Source organism: Leuciscus leuciscus (genome assembly GCF_965113295.1).
Source record: "Leuciscus leuciscus genome assembly, chromosome: 19".
In the NCBI taxonomy this organism is placed as follows: Eukaryota; Metazoa; Chordata; class Actinopteri; order Cypriniformes; family Leuciscidae; genus Leuciscus; species Leuciscus leuciscus.
The window spans coordinates 6,179,634-6,197,359 of NC_138743.1; the positions used below are offsets into that span (position 1 = coordinate 6,179,634).

The window sequence follows — 17,726 nt, forward strand, 5'->3', positions numbered from 1 at the left end:
ATGATAGTTAGATAGATAGATAGATAGATAGATAGATAGATAGATAGATAGATAGATAGATAGATAGATAGATAGATAGTAATTGAAATAAAATTCAGAGAGAGAGAGAGAGAGAGAGAGACTGAAATAAAATTCAGAGAGAGAGAGAGAGAGAGAGTCATTGAAATGAAATTCAGAGAGAGAGTCATTGAAATGAAATTCAGAGAGAGAGTCATTGAAATGAAATTCAGAGAGAGTCATTGAAATGAAATTCAGAGAGAGAGAGAGAGAGAGTCATTGAAATGAAATTCAGAGAGAGAGAGAGATTGAAATAAAATTCAGAGAGAGAGAGAGAGAGAGTCATTGAAATGAAATTCAGAGAGAGAGAGAGAGAGTCATTGAAATGAAATTCAGAGAGAGAGAGAGAGAGAGAGAGAGTCATTGAAATGAAATTCTGAGAGAGAGAGAGAGAGAGAGAGAGAGAGAGAGAGAGAGAGAGAGAGAGAGAGAGAGAGAGAGAGTCATTGAAATGAAATTCAGAGAGAGAGAGAGAGAGAGAGAGAGTGTGTGTTCATTGAGTCTTGAGTTTCTCCAGTATGGCTATCACACAGAGTCCTTCTGACTGTACACCGGAGATCTCGTGAATGAATCGTGACTCAACAGAACTGAATCATCTGATACAATGAGAATTTAACGAGAAACCAGAGACTGAGATGAGAGGCTGATGTTGGAGGCTTTGAACGGGATCCGAGCGGCGGAAATTCGCTCCGGTGAGTCAAAACCGAACTTCTGCTCTTCACTTCAGTAAACCTTCATTAAACACACAACTACAAACCAAAACCTACAACTATACACGATAATATACCATTATAAATGATAATATAGCAGTATAAACTATAAAAACGTACTCTCATCTGCATGGAAGAAAACTCTGAGCGGTGAATGAGGTGAACATTAATGTTTGACAACATGGCTGCTCGCTTTCATCTCTTCATTCCCCTAACTTAAAGACGTAAAGTCATTGTAATTGTTAATTACTACATAACATACATATGTGGATTTTTGGGGGGTTTGTTTACATGTAGATTGAGCAAATCTGTTCCTGCGCATGAAACCGTTTCCGTTGAACGAAAACAACAAACGCGAAACATCCCGAAACTATGTAACTTCTTACTCAACAACACCAGAGTTTCATATGAGAGATTTCGGCTCTTCATTTGTATTTGTGTGTTTATGGAAGATTTGTTTCAGATGGTACGTGCATGTTGTGTTGTGTTTCCGTTGTCTTTGTGTAGGAAGTCAGAAAGAGAAACTCAAACACGGCAATAAAAGTCACTGACAAAAATACTATGGTATTTGAAGTAGCCTACTTTGGATTGGTACAATGTTTTACAAAAAAACTACCACATTATAGTGACTGAATCAGATGGTAAAACCATAGTCCTTCATACCATGGTACTGAAATTCACATACCATGGTATTTATTTACATGGTGCTATTCCAATGTGTTTCCAAAAATACCATGGTGCAATGTCCATAAAAAAACGATAGGCTACTTTGGTACTTTTTAGTAAGTTATGTATGTTGTATATGCTCATTTAGTACCATAGTAGAATGTACTTTTTGTAAAAATTATGTTTCTATTTGGTTCATCTTATGTTGAACTGGATTGGTTTATTAAACCACTTTGCTAATAAGCAAGTTTTTAACATTAAAGGCCCTTATTGAAAAGTACTCTGGTGTTGCCATGGTACAGTGTTGATATTTTTAGGCTACTACCATGATGGCTGTGTTTGTAAGGCGCTGTAACTTTGTGCTGTAGAGAGATTATTTTAAGGCAGAGCAAGTCAATTCATTTAATGAAAGATTATGAGCACAGACAGTGTTTTTTTTTCTTCTTCTTCTTTTTCTTAAATTGAACACACGATAAAGTAAATAGTTGATACTGATGTGATAACTTTAAAGGATTATGTGGACAGAGTTTGAGAGATCATATTTGTGTGCGTGTTCAGACCGGAGAGTCGTCAAGTCGTCACCAAGGCAAAAATAACCATGAGAGTATCTTCATGCAAGGCTGTACTTTTGTAGGAGTGTGTGTGTGTGTGTGTGTGTGTGTGTGTGTGTGTGTGTGTGTGTGTGTGTGTGTGTGTGTGTGTGCAAGCGAAAGGGGCCCCTGCTGCTCTTTGGTTTCTTAAAACAAAGTGTTTGAAATCCATTTATTCATGTGACCTGAGTAAAGACTCACACACACACACACACACACACACACACACACACACACACACACACACACACACACACACAGAGGTTTGAGATCTGGAATCTATGGAATGTTTGTCCCCCTCATCGGATGTTCTGCCTACCTGCTCCACACACACACACACACACACACATGCAAGCATGTCCACATCCACATCCACAGTGGCATTCAGACAGACCGATGGCCTCCTCCAGAATTAGGATGTCAGAAAATAATCATATGAACCAGCAGACCCTAAAAGGTGTGTTCATATATTGCTCGTGACATGAGATCTTGAACCTTTAACACACTTCTGAAACTGAAAGTACAGGACATGTTACTATGTTGAGTTCTGAATCAGTGTAGGTTTAATCCAAATGCACCTCGTCGGGACCCAAGAATGTTGGCCTTGATATAAACCAGTTTATTTTTTTACGATGATGCTGGTTTATACATATGGATAATTTTTAGTTCATACATTTTTCTCCAGGGCATTATAAATCATCATATATATATATATATATATATATATATATATATATATATATATAGGCCTATATATATAAAAAAAATGTAAGAACATCTAGAGGCCCTTTTACAAAATCCTAATTTTGTTTTTTGAGTCTACTTGAAAAGGCTTTCATGCTTGAATGTTCAAAAATCACATATTTGACATTGTTGCTCTTCCCATTCTGTCAGTAACGCTCTGTGTAGTTCCTGTCTCGATGAAGCTCCTCCTTCCGAAAGCACGATGTGCTCTGATTGGTCGGCTGGACCAGTGTGTTGTGATTGGTCGAGTGCTTCCACCTTGTTTGGGAAATATCCCGCCCCTTATCATAACCGAGTTTCCACACACTACTAACTAACTCAACCACCTTTATGTAGCGTATACCTTGGTCGGGAATCGGGATTGGGAATTATTTAAATGAGGAATATTGTGATGTGTTCATTCCCGGAAGAAAACTCAGGACTACAGCTGAGGAGTTTCAGGGAGTTCAGAAACAGTGTGGAAACTTAGGGCTCTGTAACTTAACTTTGAAAAATCACCCAAAAAAAATTCTTAACAGGTCCTCTTTAAGATATTTTTGCCATTGTGGCATTTATTTCTTTATAATTAAGCACATTACCCTCATATAACCCATTATTGAAATGATTCCGGATGTTGTACATCTTGGAATATGTAAATATTTATAGAAATGATTTTATTGTCATGTGAATCGGGTGTGGGGGGTATGTGTGCTTAATTCTCAAAAAGTCTTAACGCTCTTAAAAAAGTCTTGAATTTCCTTCAACATGCAACTTCTTGTTTCTATCTTTTGATTTTGAGATGAAATAAGAGCCGGATGTGTTCTTGACAGGTTTCATTAGTTACCCGCTTCTTTTGTGTGTTTGACTTTTGGGCTTTTATCCTTATTTGACTGTGTAAATGCAAATAGAGCTCATGCAAGTCCTGTGAAATGCAAACACACACACACACACACACACACACACACACACACACACGCACACGCACACAGAATCTCTCCTGTTCTCCGTCACTGCTTTTCTGAATGGATGTGACGTCTCAACCCCAGCGACTGAGTTTGATCTTATTTTGGTGCACAAAGACATTGTTCTCCATCACAGTCTTTCTCTCATTCAGCTCAGACTCAGTAAAGTCTGAAAGGAAGATCAGGGCCGCTGTCCGCGGGAACCTTCAGAAGGCTTTTGTTGATCTCCCCAAAGGAGATATTCAATCATTCGCTCCACGTCACGTCAGAGAAACTGATATGAGCTGGCACTGGAAGAAAAGAACACAAGCTCTCCCATTAACTCAAAGGAAATATCTTCAGATGATTAATAAAGACACTTATTAGATGCTAAATATACACGCAGCACTTAAACACGCGTGGTGTGTAAACAGGCAGATGGAGCTGTCAGTTATGGTCGTCAAAGCAAATGTTACTGTGGTAAATGTTTCCATAACACAGTCATACACCTCTGTTACTGCAGAGAGTTCAGTAACTCAGACGTCCTGTTATAAACTATCTGATAATGACTTGTTTAATTATTACCCAACACACACAGTTACTCTGACAGGTAGAAACCCCAAAGTCTTCACATGACAATGTCCAAGTTTCAGGCTGGTTGACAAACATGGGTCAGCGCTTATTAATCCAACGGTTTGTTGATCATTATATCTGTTTTTATTGCTAACTTAAGCATTTGATGATCTGTGAGGACTTGAAGTCACATTATACAATCTTGATCCTTATTGCAAATAGTAAACACACACATATATATATATATATATATATATATTATTATTATTTTTACTAATTACATTTTTAATATTTTAAACATATATATATATATATATATATATATATATATATATATATACTGTATATTATATAATTCTAATTTAATAATAATACATAATTTATCAAATAAGAAATATATTTAAAAGAAATGTATCTAATATATAATGTATAATAAAATAAATTATATATATATATATATATTATATAATTCTAATTAATTTATAATAATACATAATTTACCAAATAAAAAATATATTGAAAAGAAATGCATCTAATATAATAATATATAATGTATAAATTGTAATTATTAAAAAATATTAAAAATGTAAAAAATTATATATATCCGAGACAAATAAGGATAGATGTTCCTAAAATGAATAATTTCTGAAAAATTAAAAATGTTGTCTGCTTGTATGTTGAGCTGAGCTCTGGTTGCCGCGGTTTCATCATTGCTCACAGCAGTGAACCAATAATATCTGGCTGAAATATTAATATCTGCCAGTATTAGTCAGTGTGAGTATAGCAACAACATTCTGTTCTGCTTTAGTCTTCGAGAGGCCGTGGCGTCTGACATTACTGAGCGGCTGAACTCTGGGTTTGGCGGCAGGTATGAATGGAGGATCGAGAATGAACTGCATCAGCAGAGGCTAAAATCCGCCTGACCACACACACACACACACGCACACACACACACACACACGCACACACACACACATAGACACTCCTCATATGGTGCCTTTACATCATAGTTTTCCACTTATGGTGTTTGAGTGAAAGGTCATGAGTTTGGGTGGTTGACAGGAATAGTAAACTCTCTGCCGCCCATCTGTGTGTGACTGCTCCTCTACTTCCACTTTGAGGGTGTTTGGGGTTGTGGTTGCACAGAGACGGTGTGTTTGAGTTAATTGCGAAAAGTAGCAGCTGTTTATTACGAGCTGAAATGGATCAGTTTTGAGCTACTGATGTGTAGCGTGTGTTTTGAATCAGTCTGTTACACATCAGCTGCCATTATGTGGATTTCTTCACCTCAACCCTTAATGTGCAGAACTGTAATCTGTGTTTGTATTCATGACTGGATTGTCAGTTTGGCCACTTTAGCAACACCAGGGTCACATATGGGTTTGATTCCCACTGCATGCATGAACTGATAAAATGTACATCTCAAAGTTACTTTAGATAAAAGCATCTGCCAAATGCATAAATGTAAATCAGCAGATGAATGTTGAAGCAGTGAATGTAAACACAGATCAAATCATATTTGACTGAAAACTAGGTATTTGCATCATAAAGCATTCGAGAGACTATAATGTAAGTATAATGAAATATTAGCAATTTATGGTGCTTGTGCAGTTTTTAATTTTGTCAGAATAAATGACCACTTAAGATTTTTGTGTTTGAATCGCATGTACATTTCCATCCATCTGGATTACTTTGTTTTAACAAAGTATTCAAATCAATTTTTTATTTGTCAGTCATGAAATCATGGCATAGTTTATTATTAAGGATTTGCATTTTATTTCATTTAAATCATATTTTATTGTTTTATGTATTCAACTTGCTTAGAATCAGCATAAATCTGTTGAATGTAACATTTTTATTCTTTGAGTTAAAAGTATGAATGGTTAAAATATGGCTAGCATGTATAGAACAAACAATATTCAAATAATTCAAAATTTATGAGATTTAAATTAATTGGATTATGTATTGTATTTAACCAAAACCAATACAATATTTGTAAAAAAAAAAAAAAAAAATTTTTTTTAAATAATTAAAGTATTATTCATTTTTTTATACAATTGTATTTAACCAATTAGTTTATTAGTACTATTACAGAAATCAGTCTCAGTCACAAGAGCAGATTCATGTTTTTGGAAGACTGACGTGAGAGTGTGACGGTCAAAGAAACTGATCACAGACGCAGCAGGACGAATGATCAGTGGTGATTAATGTGTGTATGACTGAAGTACGGCTGCACAATATATCGAAATTATCGAAATATCGCAAATGTATTTATCACGATATGCATATCAGAACAGCTTGCAATAACTGTGGTCATGAACAAAAGACGAAGAGAAAATCCCTCACCGCTCTTGGCTGAATAACTTTTGTAGCTGTAATAAGAATCAGTATATTTATAATCCATACAGTGAAAACTAAGCAGAGTTTTATTTTTACATTTGATTATTCAGTTTCTGTTGTTAAATAATCCTAATGTAGGATAACCTGAAACCCTGAACCCTGCGGTTTACACTGATGTTAAAATAACACTACTTATGTTTCAGTAAAACACTGATGTTCACTTTCAGAAGCTGTAGGGATGTTTTATTGTCACAAAAAGAAACACGTATGCAGGTTATATGATCATTTTAAATGTATTTTAAAGGTAATTTGTTTATTTTACACACTTTAAGCATTATCGTATCGCATATCGAACATCGCATTATTTAATGAGTTATCGCATATCGCATTTTTCTTCAATATCGTGCAGCCCTAAACTGATCATCTCACTTTCTTCCTGTTTTCAGGCCTCTTGATGCCCTCACCTGTCTGACCTGCCGCTGAGATCAGGTAACTAACATCAGGTGTTTCCTCTTACGTGTCTCGTACTTCTGCATTTCATATTCTAGTTGCATTTCAGTGTTTTATGCCTCAACTACAGATCAAAAGTTTGGAGTCAGTAAGATGTGCTTTTGAAATGCGTCACCAAGGCTGCAATTAATCGATCAAAAATACAGAAAAAAACTGTGATATTCTGAAATATTATTAAAATTTTAAATAATTGTTTTCTATTTGAATATCTCTTTAAATGCATTTTAATTATGTGATGTCAAAGCTGAATTTTCAGCATCATTACTCCAGTCCTCAGAGTCACATGGTCCTTCGGAAATCTTTCTAATATGATGATTTGCTGCTCAAGAATATATATTTTTTTCAGGATTCTTTGATGAAAGAACAGCACTTATTTAAAAAATAAATAAAATAATAATAATAATAATAATAATATATATTACATTATAAAAGTCTTTAGTGTCTTTTTTGATCAATTTAATGCATCTTTGCTGAAAAAATTATACATTTAATTCCTTTTTTTTTTTTTTATACTGACCCCAATCTTTTGTACCGTTTTATATGAAATATGACGGTCTTTCAAAGGTCATTGTGATTAAAACATTAAACCGTGAAAGGAAGTTTCAGTCCCACAGCTGAAGTCAGTGTGTTTGTGTGTTTTTGGAGCTGGTGTGTGTTAATGATTTTTATCGTGTCTGTGTGATGAGTGTTAATGTGAGTTCAGGACGCTGGAATGTTTTAGCAGTGAGGTGCTGCACGTCTGCATTCGACTGTTTGAGAAATAATTCCCACTCAAGTGTGTGTGTTGGTGCAGAAACACATAAAATAGTTCAAATTAAAGGATTTTAAGGCAATAAAGACAAAACGACACTGTCATTCGGTTGAAGAAGACGGTGAATGAATAAAATAATTAAATCTTACCAAGTGTTTTGGATGACAGTTATAGTTGAGTTTTGTTTTACTTAGCAGTTATCAGTGTTTGTGCCTCTGTGTCCCAGGGGATTATGGGTAAGTCTCACCGGAGACCAGAAAATCCCTGCAGGAATGTGTGTGTACACATGCTTCAGTGCTTTTCAGTCAGAGAGATTTGGTTCTGTTCTGTATTAAGATGCAACTGTGGAACAAAGTCATTGTTGAGGGGTTTTGGATGTTTTGGGTGGTTGATACTTGCTTTGGTGAGAAATTTTAAGAACACTTCATAAAAGTTTCCTTCCCAGGAATAGTTCACTTAAAAATGAAAATTCTGTACTCTGAATTTATTTCTGTAGAAATAAATTCATACAGGTTTGAAACAACTTGAGAGTAAGTAAATTATGACAGAATTTTCATTTTTAAGTGAACTATTCCTTTAAGAGAAATTTTACATTTGCCAGAATTTCTCAGTTTAGATTTTTTGTCCCCATCCAGATTCCCCCCCCCTCTATAATGTAAATAAAATATAATCAATGAACTTAAAATATAATCAATGAACTATTAACCGGTATATTTGATAGGTGCGTAGAACAAAGGCATTTATTAAAACCGAATACAATAAACATCAGGCATTTGATGAAGGTTATGGGACCGAAATGTTGCCAAAACATTACATTTTGATAAGTTTAGCTGAGTATAGTGTGCGTGATTCCTTTTTCTAGTTTAATTTAAGTAATTAAAATATAGAATAAACGTTAAATTCATTCAAATGTTAAAATCAGATAAATATTTAAATATTTTCAATTAATTTAATATTTATGTGCAATTGTGCACTTTTTAAGTTTTTGTATAGCAAAGAATAATTATTATGACAATGAACATTTTAGAAAACACTCCAGTGCATGTACTTTTTCCGAAAAGTTTTATATTTGGTTATAGTTTGGTGAGGATCAGATAATTAATTTGTAGATTTTTAGGTAATTATGCCATCACCAAACCACTTTTATTTGAAGTAATTAAGAAGTATTTATTTATTTTAGTAACAACACAAGAAAAAAGAAAAGAAAATAATCACGTCATAACCATTTCGCACGATTACACGTTCAAAAATCCATTTAAAGTTTGATCAGGGCCGCAGATATTTTAACGTGTGAATTTTTTTATATTTCCATTTATTCCCGTTTATATTTCATTTCTCTGTTTGGGTCTCTAGGATGATAGAGGAGGCGGGAAGGAAGGGGAATGTCATGGCCGATAGGAAGCAGCTCTTCACAGACATGAGTGAGTTCCTCCCACCACGTGACCTTTGACCCTATTGCAAGTGTTCGTACACTGGTGCATTTGAATATGAAGTGACTGATGTGTGACTTTGATTCTTCAGAGACACAGAATTATGACACCATCCGGCTGTCCACGTACCGCACCGCCTGCAAGCTCAGATTCATTCAGAAGAAATGCAACTGTGAGTATTTCACTTTAAAACACTACTGACTAATAATGCAAAAGATGTATTTTCATTGTTGTCTTCAAGTTCAAAAATAAGCTCAGCATGAACAAAAACTCTACTTGGCGTGAAATGTATGAAACATGTAAGAAGATAAGCTAGAAATACACTAATGTTCAACAATCAGTAAGATTTTATTGTTTTTAAAGTAAATGAATACTTTTATTTAGAAATTAAGTTTAATTAAATTGCATTAAATTGAAAGAAAGTGCCAGTAAAGACATTCATAATGTAACAAGGGATTTTCATAAATATTCATCAACAAATCCTGAATAACATGTATCAAGGTTTCCACAAAAATATTGTGCAGCACAGCTGTTTTCAACATTAATAATTATCAGAAATGTTTATTGAGCAGCAAATCAGCATATTAGAATGATTTCTGAAGGATCATGTGACACTGAAGACTAGAGTAATGATGCTGAAAATTCAGCTTTGATCACAGGAATAAATTACATTTTAAAGTACATCTAAATAGAAAACTTTTCTTATAAATAGTATTAATATTCCACAATATTACTGTTTTTTTATTGTATTTTTGAGCAAATAAATGCAGCATTGGTGAGCAGCTTTCTTTCAAAAACATAAAAAAACCAAAAAACTTTTGAAAAGTAGTGCATGTTAAAAATGACGCAGTCACAATTTCAAGTTTAAAAGTGAGTTTTTCATGCCACTTGTTTATTTTTATTATATTTAGAGTAATCTGGACTGACATTGTAAGGTTTTTTCCTGACATCATTTCATGTATTTACTCTCTCAGTGCATCTGGTGGACGTGTGGAACATGATCGAGGCGTTCCGTGATAACGGTCTGAACACGCTGGACGTCTGTACTGAGATCAGTGTGGCTCGGCTGGAGACCATCATCACCTGCATCTATCAGCAGCTGAACAAACGACTGCCCACCACACACCAGATCAACGTCCAGCACAACACCAGCCTGCTGCTCAACTTCATAGTGGCGGCACACGACAGGTGAGTGTGTGTAGGCACGTTTCCATTACAGATTTGTGCAAAACTTTTGTGATTTATTTTTTATTTATTTATTTTTTAATAATTTTTTTCTTCTTTCTTCTAAATGTCGACAAAAAACTATTGCGAAAAGACGGCGTTTCCATTAACCGGTGTTATGGGACTAAAACTTAACTTAAGTAAAGTCATTCCAAAAATCATAGCAACGGACGTTGGTAGGTTTATGTACTAATCCCAGCCACTGTACTGGCCATTATTATTAATAGAAGGAGACGTGTGTGTGTTATCCAAGCATTAATGGCAAGGAAAGCCCCTTATACTGTGAGCATTTGAGGTGTTACTGGGTGTTTCTCACTCATTTCTGCTTCGAGGTCTTGATTTTTGGCATTTCTTTGAGGTTTAGAATCCAGTATTCCTGTAATTATTTTATGAATTGAATAAAGAACTCTGTGTCGTATTCTGTCCAAACACATCTCGTCATCTACGTCAGGTGACCTGTAAATGCGCAAAAACTGTTTCCATTGCAGTTTTGTGAAATATTTCTTCATAAAAACCACCTCATGCGAGCATAAAAACTTTTTTGCGATAAATGGGAGTTTTTGCGAAATTGACGTGTTTCCATTGGCCGTATTTTCAATTCACGCAATTTGAAGGGTAATGGAAACGCGGCTAGTGTGTGTGTTGTGTTTGTGGAAGTTTTTTTGACGGTGTAACTGTTTGTTTTGCAGTGATGCTCAGGGAAGGCTAACAGTGTTTTCCGTCAAAGTGATGCTCTCGGTGCTGTGTGGAGGGAAACTGGTTGATAAACTTCGCTGTAAGTTCATGCATCAATAGCCCTCTACCTATTTTTATGCAAATTTTGGGATATTGCATAAAAGAACCCTGGATGGAAAAGCCAAGATGTGAATAAATTCTAAAAATGTGCATAAAAATACTCAAGTTGAGGTGGGTATTTTTTTTTAATCAGATAAGAAGACGTGCATAAACTACGAAGGAAACACATTTACTGAATACATCCCTTGATGCGCAACAAAAATCGCACATAACTTTGCTTCAACAGAGGATGTGATTGGATAACTGGACTAACAATTCAATCGCACAGCATCTCAGATGTTGGTTTGATCGCTCTGAAATGCCTGAGCTAAAGTCTGTCATCAAAACGGTTGGGTGTAATGTAGGGCTGCCTCAGAATAGTCGACTAGACATTAGTTGAGAAAAAGAGGCTTGGTTGAGTTAAAACTCCACAGGAATTGGCAAAGTTGTGCAGTGACAGATCCATGCAGGTTAAGTGTGGTAACATTACGAGAGGATAAGGAATGACCACTAAAAGCTGATGTGTGACCTCAAACATTACTTATTTAAAACATGCAAGTAGAAGCCTAAAAATAGCCACTTTACATGGCCGCTCGCTCTAACATTAACCTAGATAAATGTGCGCTAATTTTAGGTGCATATTTGCTGTAGAACCACACTTACTGCACCACATGTTGAACTTCACTTCCACGTCTATGCCACTGGAGTGCATCTTCTCAGGACCAGGAGCTCACTTCTTCCCAACAACATGGACAAACTCATGTTCCTTCCTCATAATATGTCAAGTCTGAGATTGGAGGAGAAAAAAGCTGACTAATCAGCTAATAAATGACTAATGGTCGACTTGGAAAATCTTTAGTCAAGGCCAGCCCTAGTATAATGACCTCTGAGACAGGAGAATATTCATTTATAAAAAAAATAATAGGGGGATATAAATGTAATAGGGGATTTTCTTGATGTAAAAAAAAAAAAAAAAGTGTTATGTAAATAAAAAAACATATATGCACTAATGTTCAAAAGTTTGGGGTCAGTATGATTTTGATTTTAAAGAAATTAATAATTGTAATTATTCAGGATGCATTAAATTGAACAAAAGTGACAGTAAAGACTTTTATAATGTAACAAAAGCTGACTAATCAGCTAATTGCTTAAATAAACGACTAATGGTCGACTTGGGAAATCTTTAGTCAGAGGCAGCCCTAGTAAAATGACCTCCCAGAACCATTTTCACACAATTGCGTTTCCATCCGAACGCAAGATAACATGACAGCGTAGGTTTTTCAATGTAGGAAAAATGATCCACAGTGGATTCCTTGAATGCAGCAACTTTCATTTTTATCACAGATATTTTGCGCCAGTTTTCCAGGAAGAGTGAACACATGGGATTGAAACGATGCTTTTTATTTGCAAATGTTTTATGCAATATTTTAATTTTGCGTGCAAGTTAAATTAGAAACTGTAGATGGAAATATAGTTTTGGATAATAGTGGCTTAGCTGTGAGATTTCAGCAGTGCTGCCCACTAGTGGACAGAGATATGCATGACAATACTCATGAACGTCCTGTGACAGAAATAACGAGTGTGTTTGTGTGTGTTAGATATTTTCTCTCAGATATCAGATTCTCATGGTGCGATGGTGATGCCCAAGTTCGACCACTTCCTCCAGGAGGCGCTGAAGCTGCCCAATGCCGTGTACGAGGGGCCATCGTTCGGCTACAAGGATCACTTCGCCAGATCCTGTTTTCCTCAACAAGTAACAATTTTACTCACATTTCTTTTTTTGTCTTGTTGTTGTTTGCAAAGCATCAGTATTGTGTCTGATAGTTAGAGTTAGTGCATGACTTGCCGTATATTGTTTTTGCTGCAGGCATGAATAATACTTAAAATCATGCAGCGTGATGAAGCGATCAAATGTGCAGTTTTAGCTTGGTGTGGGGCTCTTGATTATGGCATAAATCATAATCAAGATTATTTTGGTCAATATTGAGATCATGATTATATAATATGATTACCAATTAAAGCGACACTATGTAACTTTTCAACCTTCATAATATATTTCCAAGATCCTTGTGATAGTACATCGACTTACAATAGGTTGAATGACACGTCTGCCAGAGCCTGACAGGGTCTGTATCGCTTTTACTGGCACTATGTAACTTCGGGGTTCGGGTAGTAACAAGAGGACAAAAAGAACTACAAAATTCGACTGCTTTACGGCATACGTCACTTCCCCCACCACTTCGTCAAATTTGGACGTGAGAGGCCAACCAGCGTTTGTTTTCGGCTTTCGTGCGTATGTTTTTGTCATGGGGGTTGTTTACACCTGGCCACTTCATGCGTTTTCTCAGATCGGATAGCTATCCGATCGTGAAAAGTCCAGGTTTAAATGCCCTCCGAAACACATTTGAGACGGAGGAGATCTGAGACGCATTCCAGACGAAACTGGACAAGTGTAAATGCATATGGTTGTTGAAACCACATATGTAAATTGTACTCCTCCCAAAAATGCTAAAAAAAAAAAAAACGTGTGAGAGCGTGTTATAGGCTATTATGTTATATCCAGATATGACGAGGCGCTGGAACACGCATCACCGCAGATGAGCAACTGCATCAAGCCAACGTGCAAACTATCGCAAATCAAAGTGAAAGTAAGTCGCAGACGCTTATCACACAATCTTCATCATTAAAAGTAAAGAAACGAAATGATCTTACCAGGGCTGTTACTGCTCTCTCTTATTGCGGTCTTTGATTTTGAAATTTTAGCTGATGATCTATAAAATGCAGCTCATATCTCGGTGACGTGCACTCCATTAAATCTGCATATAGCGCGAGAACTGAAGATCGAATTTAAATCCGTTTCGCAAAAATACATTTATGTGACCAGGTGTAAATGGAATCGTTTTGATAAATCAGATAACTATGCCTCACGAATTAGTTTGCCAGCTGAACTCAGGTGTTGTGAGGTGTATTTATCACGTTGATTCCTGCGATTATCATGAGAACAGCTTTCAATATCTCACATAATTATCATAAATAAGCCTAACGTAGAGGTTGTAAATAGTGTAAACGAGCACAATTTGCAAACTATTATGATAAATTGCAATAATCATGTCTAATGACATCATAACGGCCAATGTTATGAAATAATGCGACGTACATTTAACTTAATTGATGTTATCTGGCATTTTGTAATGTTTACATTCCAATAAAAACAACACAAATTAAATTATACAGTAGGCCTAGACTATAGACTATTTACTTGTGATTTAGCTGCAATCATGTAAAAATGTTATAATATAATTTACGACAGTGCAAGTATTCCACAGCGACTCTAGGGGTCGCTGTTTGACAAAAACACAATTTCTACTTAGCGTGGCTTTAATGCTGAAAACATAATGGATTTATTGAACTTAAAAAATATATTTTTAATAGTGGATTTTCTTGATGTACTGTAAAAAATGTGTTATGTAAATAAAATGTTCAATTAATGTTCAAAATCAAATTTTGATTTAAAAGAAATTAATTATTTTAATTATTCAGGATGCATTAAATTGAACAAAAGTGACAGTAAAGACTTTAATAATGTAACATAAGATTTCTATTTCAAATAAGGTTGTTTCTTTTGAACTTTAGTTTATTAGAGAATTCTGAAAATGTTTATGGTTTCCACAATAATATGAATCAGCAAAACTGTTTTCAATATTGACATAAAAAAAAGATTTCAGCATATTAGAATGATTTCGGAAGGATCATGTGACACTGAAGACTGGAGTAATGATGTTGAAAATTCAGCTTTGCATCACAGGAATAAATTACATTATGTTCAAATAGAAAACTCTTATTTTAAATTGTAATAATATTTCAGAATATTACTGGGGGTTTTTTCCGGTATTTTTGATCAAATAAATGCAGTCTTGGTGAGCAGAAGAGACTTTCAGAAGTATAAAAAAATCTTACAGACCCCAAACTTTTGAAGGTAGGGTGTATACATATAAATAAAAAAATAAATAATAATAATTTAAAGTAAATTAGATCAAAATAAATACAGTCAGCTAAAAAAAATTTTCAGTGTATAAAACAAGACAAGACAAAGTGAGAGCGTCATTGTAAAACCGAATGCGGCTTGTTTAATCTCGTTGTCATAATATAATTTTTTTAATTCTATCTACGGTTAGATATAGTGAATAAATTCAAATAAATGCCCAGCCATAACCTGTTGTACAATAAAACAGGTGAATTTTTTTTAAATTGACAGTTGAATCAAATCCATATCTAGAGACATGTGAGTGAACTCTTTTGACTTGTGTTGGTTAGCAGCCACATAGCAACACACACAGCAGCTTTTGCACAGGACAGTCAGAAAACACAAAAATGTGTAAATGTTGGCAAGTTCTGTGATGGGGATATTTAGTGTGTGTGTGTGTGTGTGTTTAACAGAAGAAGGTGATGCTGAACATGTTTCTGGATACTCTGATGTCAGATCCTCTTCCTCAGTGTCTCTTTTGGCTTCCTCTGTTGCATCGGCTGGCAAACGTGGAGAACGGTAACACTCGCTTGGAATATTATATGCTAATTTATTCATATTACTCAAGCTTATTTATACTGCCGTGACAAAGATAGAATTTTGCCTTATCACTAACGTCACGAACATTCATTTTGTAGTTTAATATTCATATGTTCCTGCACATTGAATCTCTCTCTCTCTGTCTTTTTCTCAGTCTGTCATCCGGTGGCATGTTCTTTCTGTCGGTCGGAGAGCATGATGGGATTCCGTTATCGCTGCCAACAGTGTTTCAACTATCAGCTGTGTCAGAACTGTTTCTGGCGAGGTCATGCGAGCGGAAACCACAACAACCAGCACGAGATGAAGGAGCATTCGTCCTGGGTGAGGATCAGCCGCATCTGTCACGTCTTGTTCCTTAACTTTTTGATAATGTTAGATTTTTTTCTTCTTATAATGCTACTCAAGGTTACTCAGGATCATAATTTGGACATAGTTTGTCCCTTTCCATGGGGAACCTTGAAATATCAAGAAATTATCCACCTTTTTCATACGCCCCATTACGCTTTGCGCGAATTACAGGTGTTACTTCCGTTAAACTGTGAAGAATCATGTGAACGGCTCGCTCTGTAAACGCAATAATAAGCATTTTCAAAAACTGTGTACTATGAGATGAAATTAGTCTACTCACCCTTCAACCATTGATCATCAAAAGGACATTCAAAAGTGTAAAAGCATTAACAAATCTTACAACTGATCATAAATGACCCCTAGAGCATGATATATTTCCACAGCAATATTGTTAAATATCACTGTGATAATGTATGTAACATACATTCATTGTCTTAATCAAAAACATTGAGTGGTAATATTTCAAAGTGATTTCCATCATTTTGACTGTCATTTACCTGCTTTATAAAGTAAACACTGATAATAGGGATTAGAAGTGAAAAAGAGAGACCGTTACATTTTAAAGCATCCGTGTGAAAACAAACCTGGACAGAAATGTGAGGATTTGGGGAGATAAATTACATTTTTAGAGCATTCCAGTGAATTATTCATAGGTTATATCGTGAATTAAATCCACAAATGCGCAGTATATGTTTTCATTTTTCATACTGGTACAGCAGAATTCAAAGGAAAAAAAGAAAATAGTCAGGATGAAAAGAATGCAGCGACTGAAAAGAGCGACAGATATTCTTGTTATACCACATTAAAATACCAAGCGTTGCATTATTCTCCTGGTGTGTGAAAATAGGGCATGAAGGGAATTTTACAGCTCATTCAGTTAAACTGACGGATAAGGATTATTTGTAGCACAACCTTTTGATTTGAAATATTTGTTTCAGTCTTTTTGAGTGGAACTTCCCCTGACCGGAAGTGCCTCCCATAGATTTATAAAGCCGTTGGCTCCTTAGGAAAAAGGTGGATAAAATGGTGTTTTTTTCCCCCTCTGATACATTTCTATAGCAAATATACATTTCTACACTACCATTCAGAAGTTTTGGGACGGTATGATTTTTAAACAAAGTCTCTTCTGCTCACCGAGGCTGCATTTATTTGATAAAAAATACAGTAAAAACTGTAATATTGTGAAATATTATTACAGTTTAAAATATCAGTTTTCTAGCTGAATATATTTTAAAATATAATTTATTCCTGTGATGTCAAACCTGAATTTTCAGCATAAATATGTTTGTGGAAACTGATTTTTTTTATTAATTTTTTTTAGAATTATTTGATGAATAGAAAGTTCAAAAGAACATAATTTATTTGAAATCGAAATATATTTTGTAACATTAAATGTCTTTACTGTTTGATCAGTTTAATGCATCATTGGTGAATAAGTGTTATTTATTATTTATTATATAATTGTATGTTATTTTTATATCTAATCCTAAACTTTTTAATGGTAGTGTATATGTGAGTTACATCT

General features: G+C 35.0%; 1 protein-coding gene across 7 annotated transcripts in view; it reads left to right on the forward strand.

Moving 5' to 3' along the window:
* The first annotated feature begins 526 nt into the window (after window positions 1-526).
* The window catches only part of dtnba (dystrobrevin, beta a), a 31,221-nt gene continuing 14,021 nt past the window's right edge, over window positions 527-17,726 (forward strand). For 4 of the 7 annotated variants that reach the window (XM_082148061.1, XM_082148062.1, XM_082148063.1 and 1 more), the window contains exons 1-9: window positions 527-749; window positions 7,047-7,089; window positions 9,215-9,282; window positions 9,383-9,463; window positions 10,266-10,479; window positions 11,205-11,290; window positions 12,888-13,042; window positions 15,727-15,832; window positions 16,008-16,174. In XM_082148061.1, coding sequence (XP_082004187.1) covers window positions 9,216-9,282; window positions 9,383-9,463; window positions 10,266-10,479; window positions 11,205-11,290; window positions 12,888-13,042; window positions 15,727-15,832; window positions 16,008-16,174 — 876 coding nt within the window. In that variant the 5' untranslated portion in view covers window positions 527-749; window positions 7,047-7,089; window position 9,215. Of the gene's footprint in view, window positions 750-7,046; window positions 7,090-9,214; window positions 9,283-9,382; window positions 9,468-10,265; window positions 10,480-11,204; window positions 11,291-12,887; window positions 13,043-15,726; window positions 15,833-16,007; window positions 16,175-17,726 lie in introns of all 7 variants that reach the window. The other 3 variants (XM_082148065.1, XM_082148066.1, XM_082148067.1) reach the window with 2 other exon arrangements.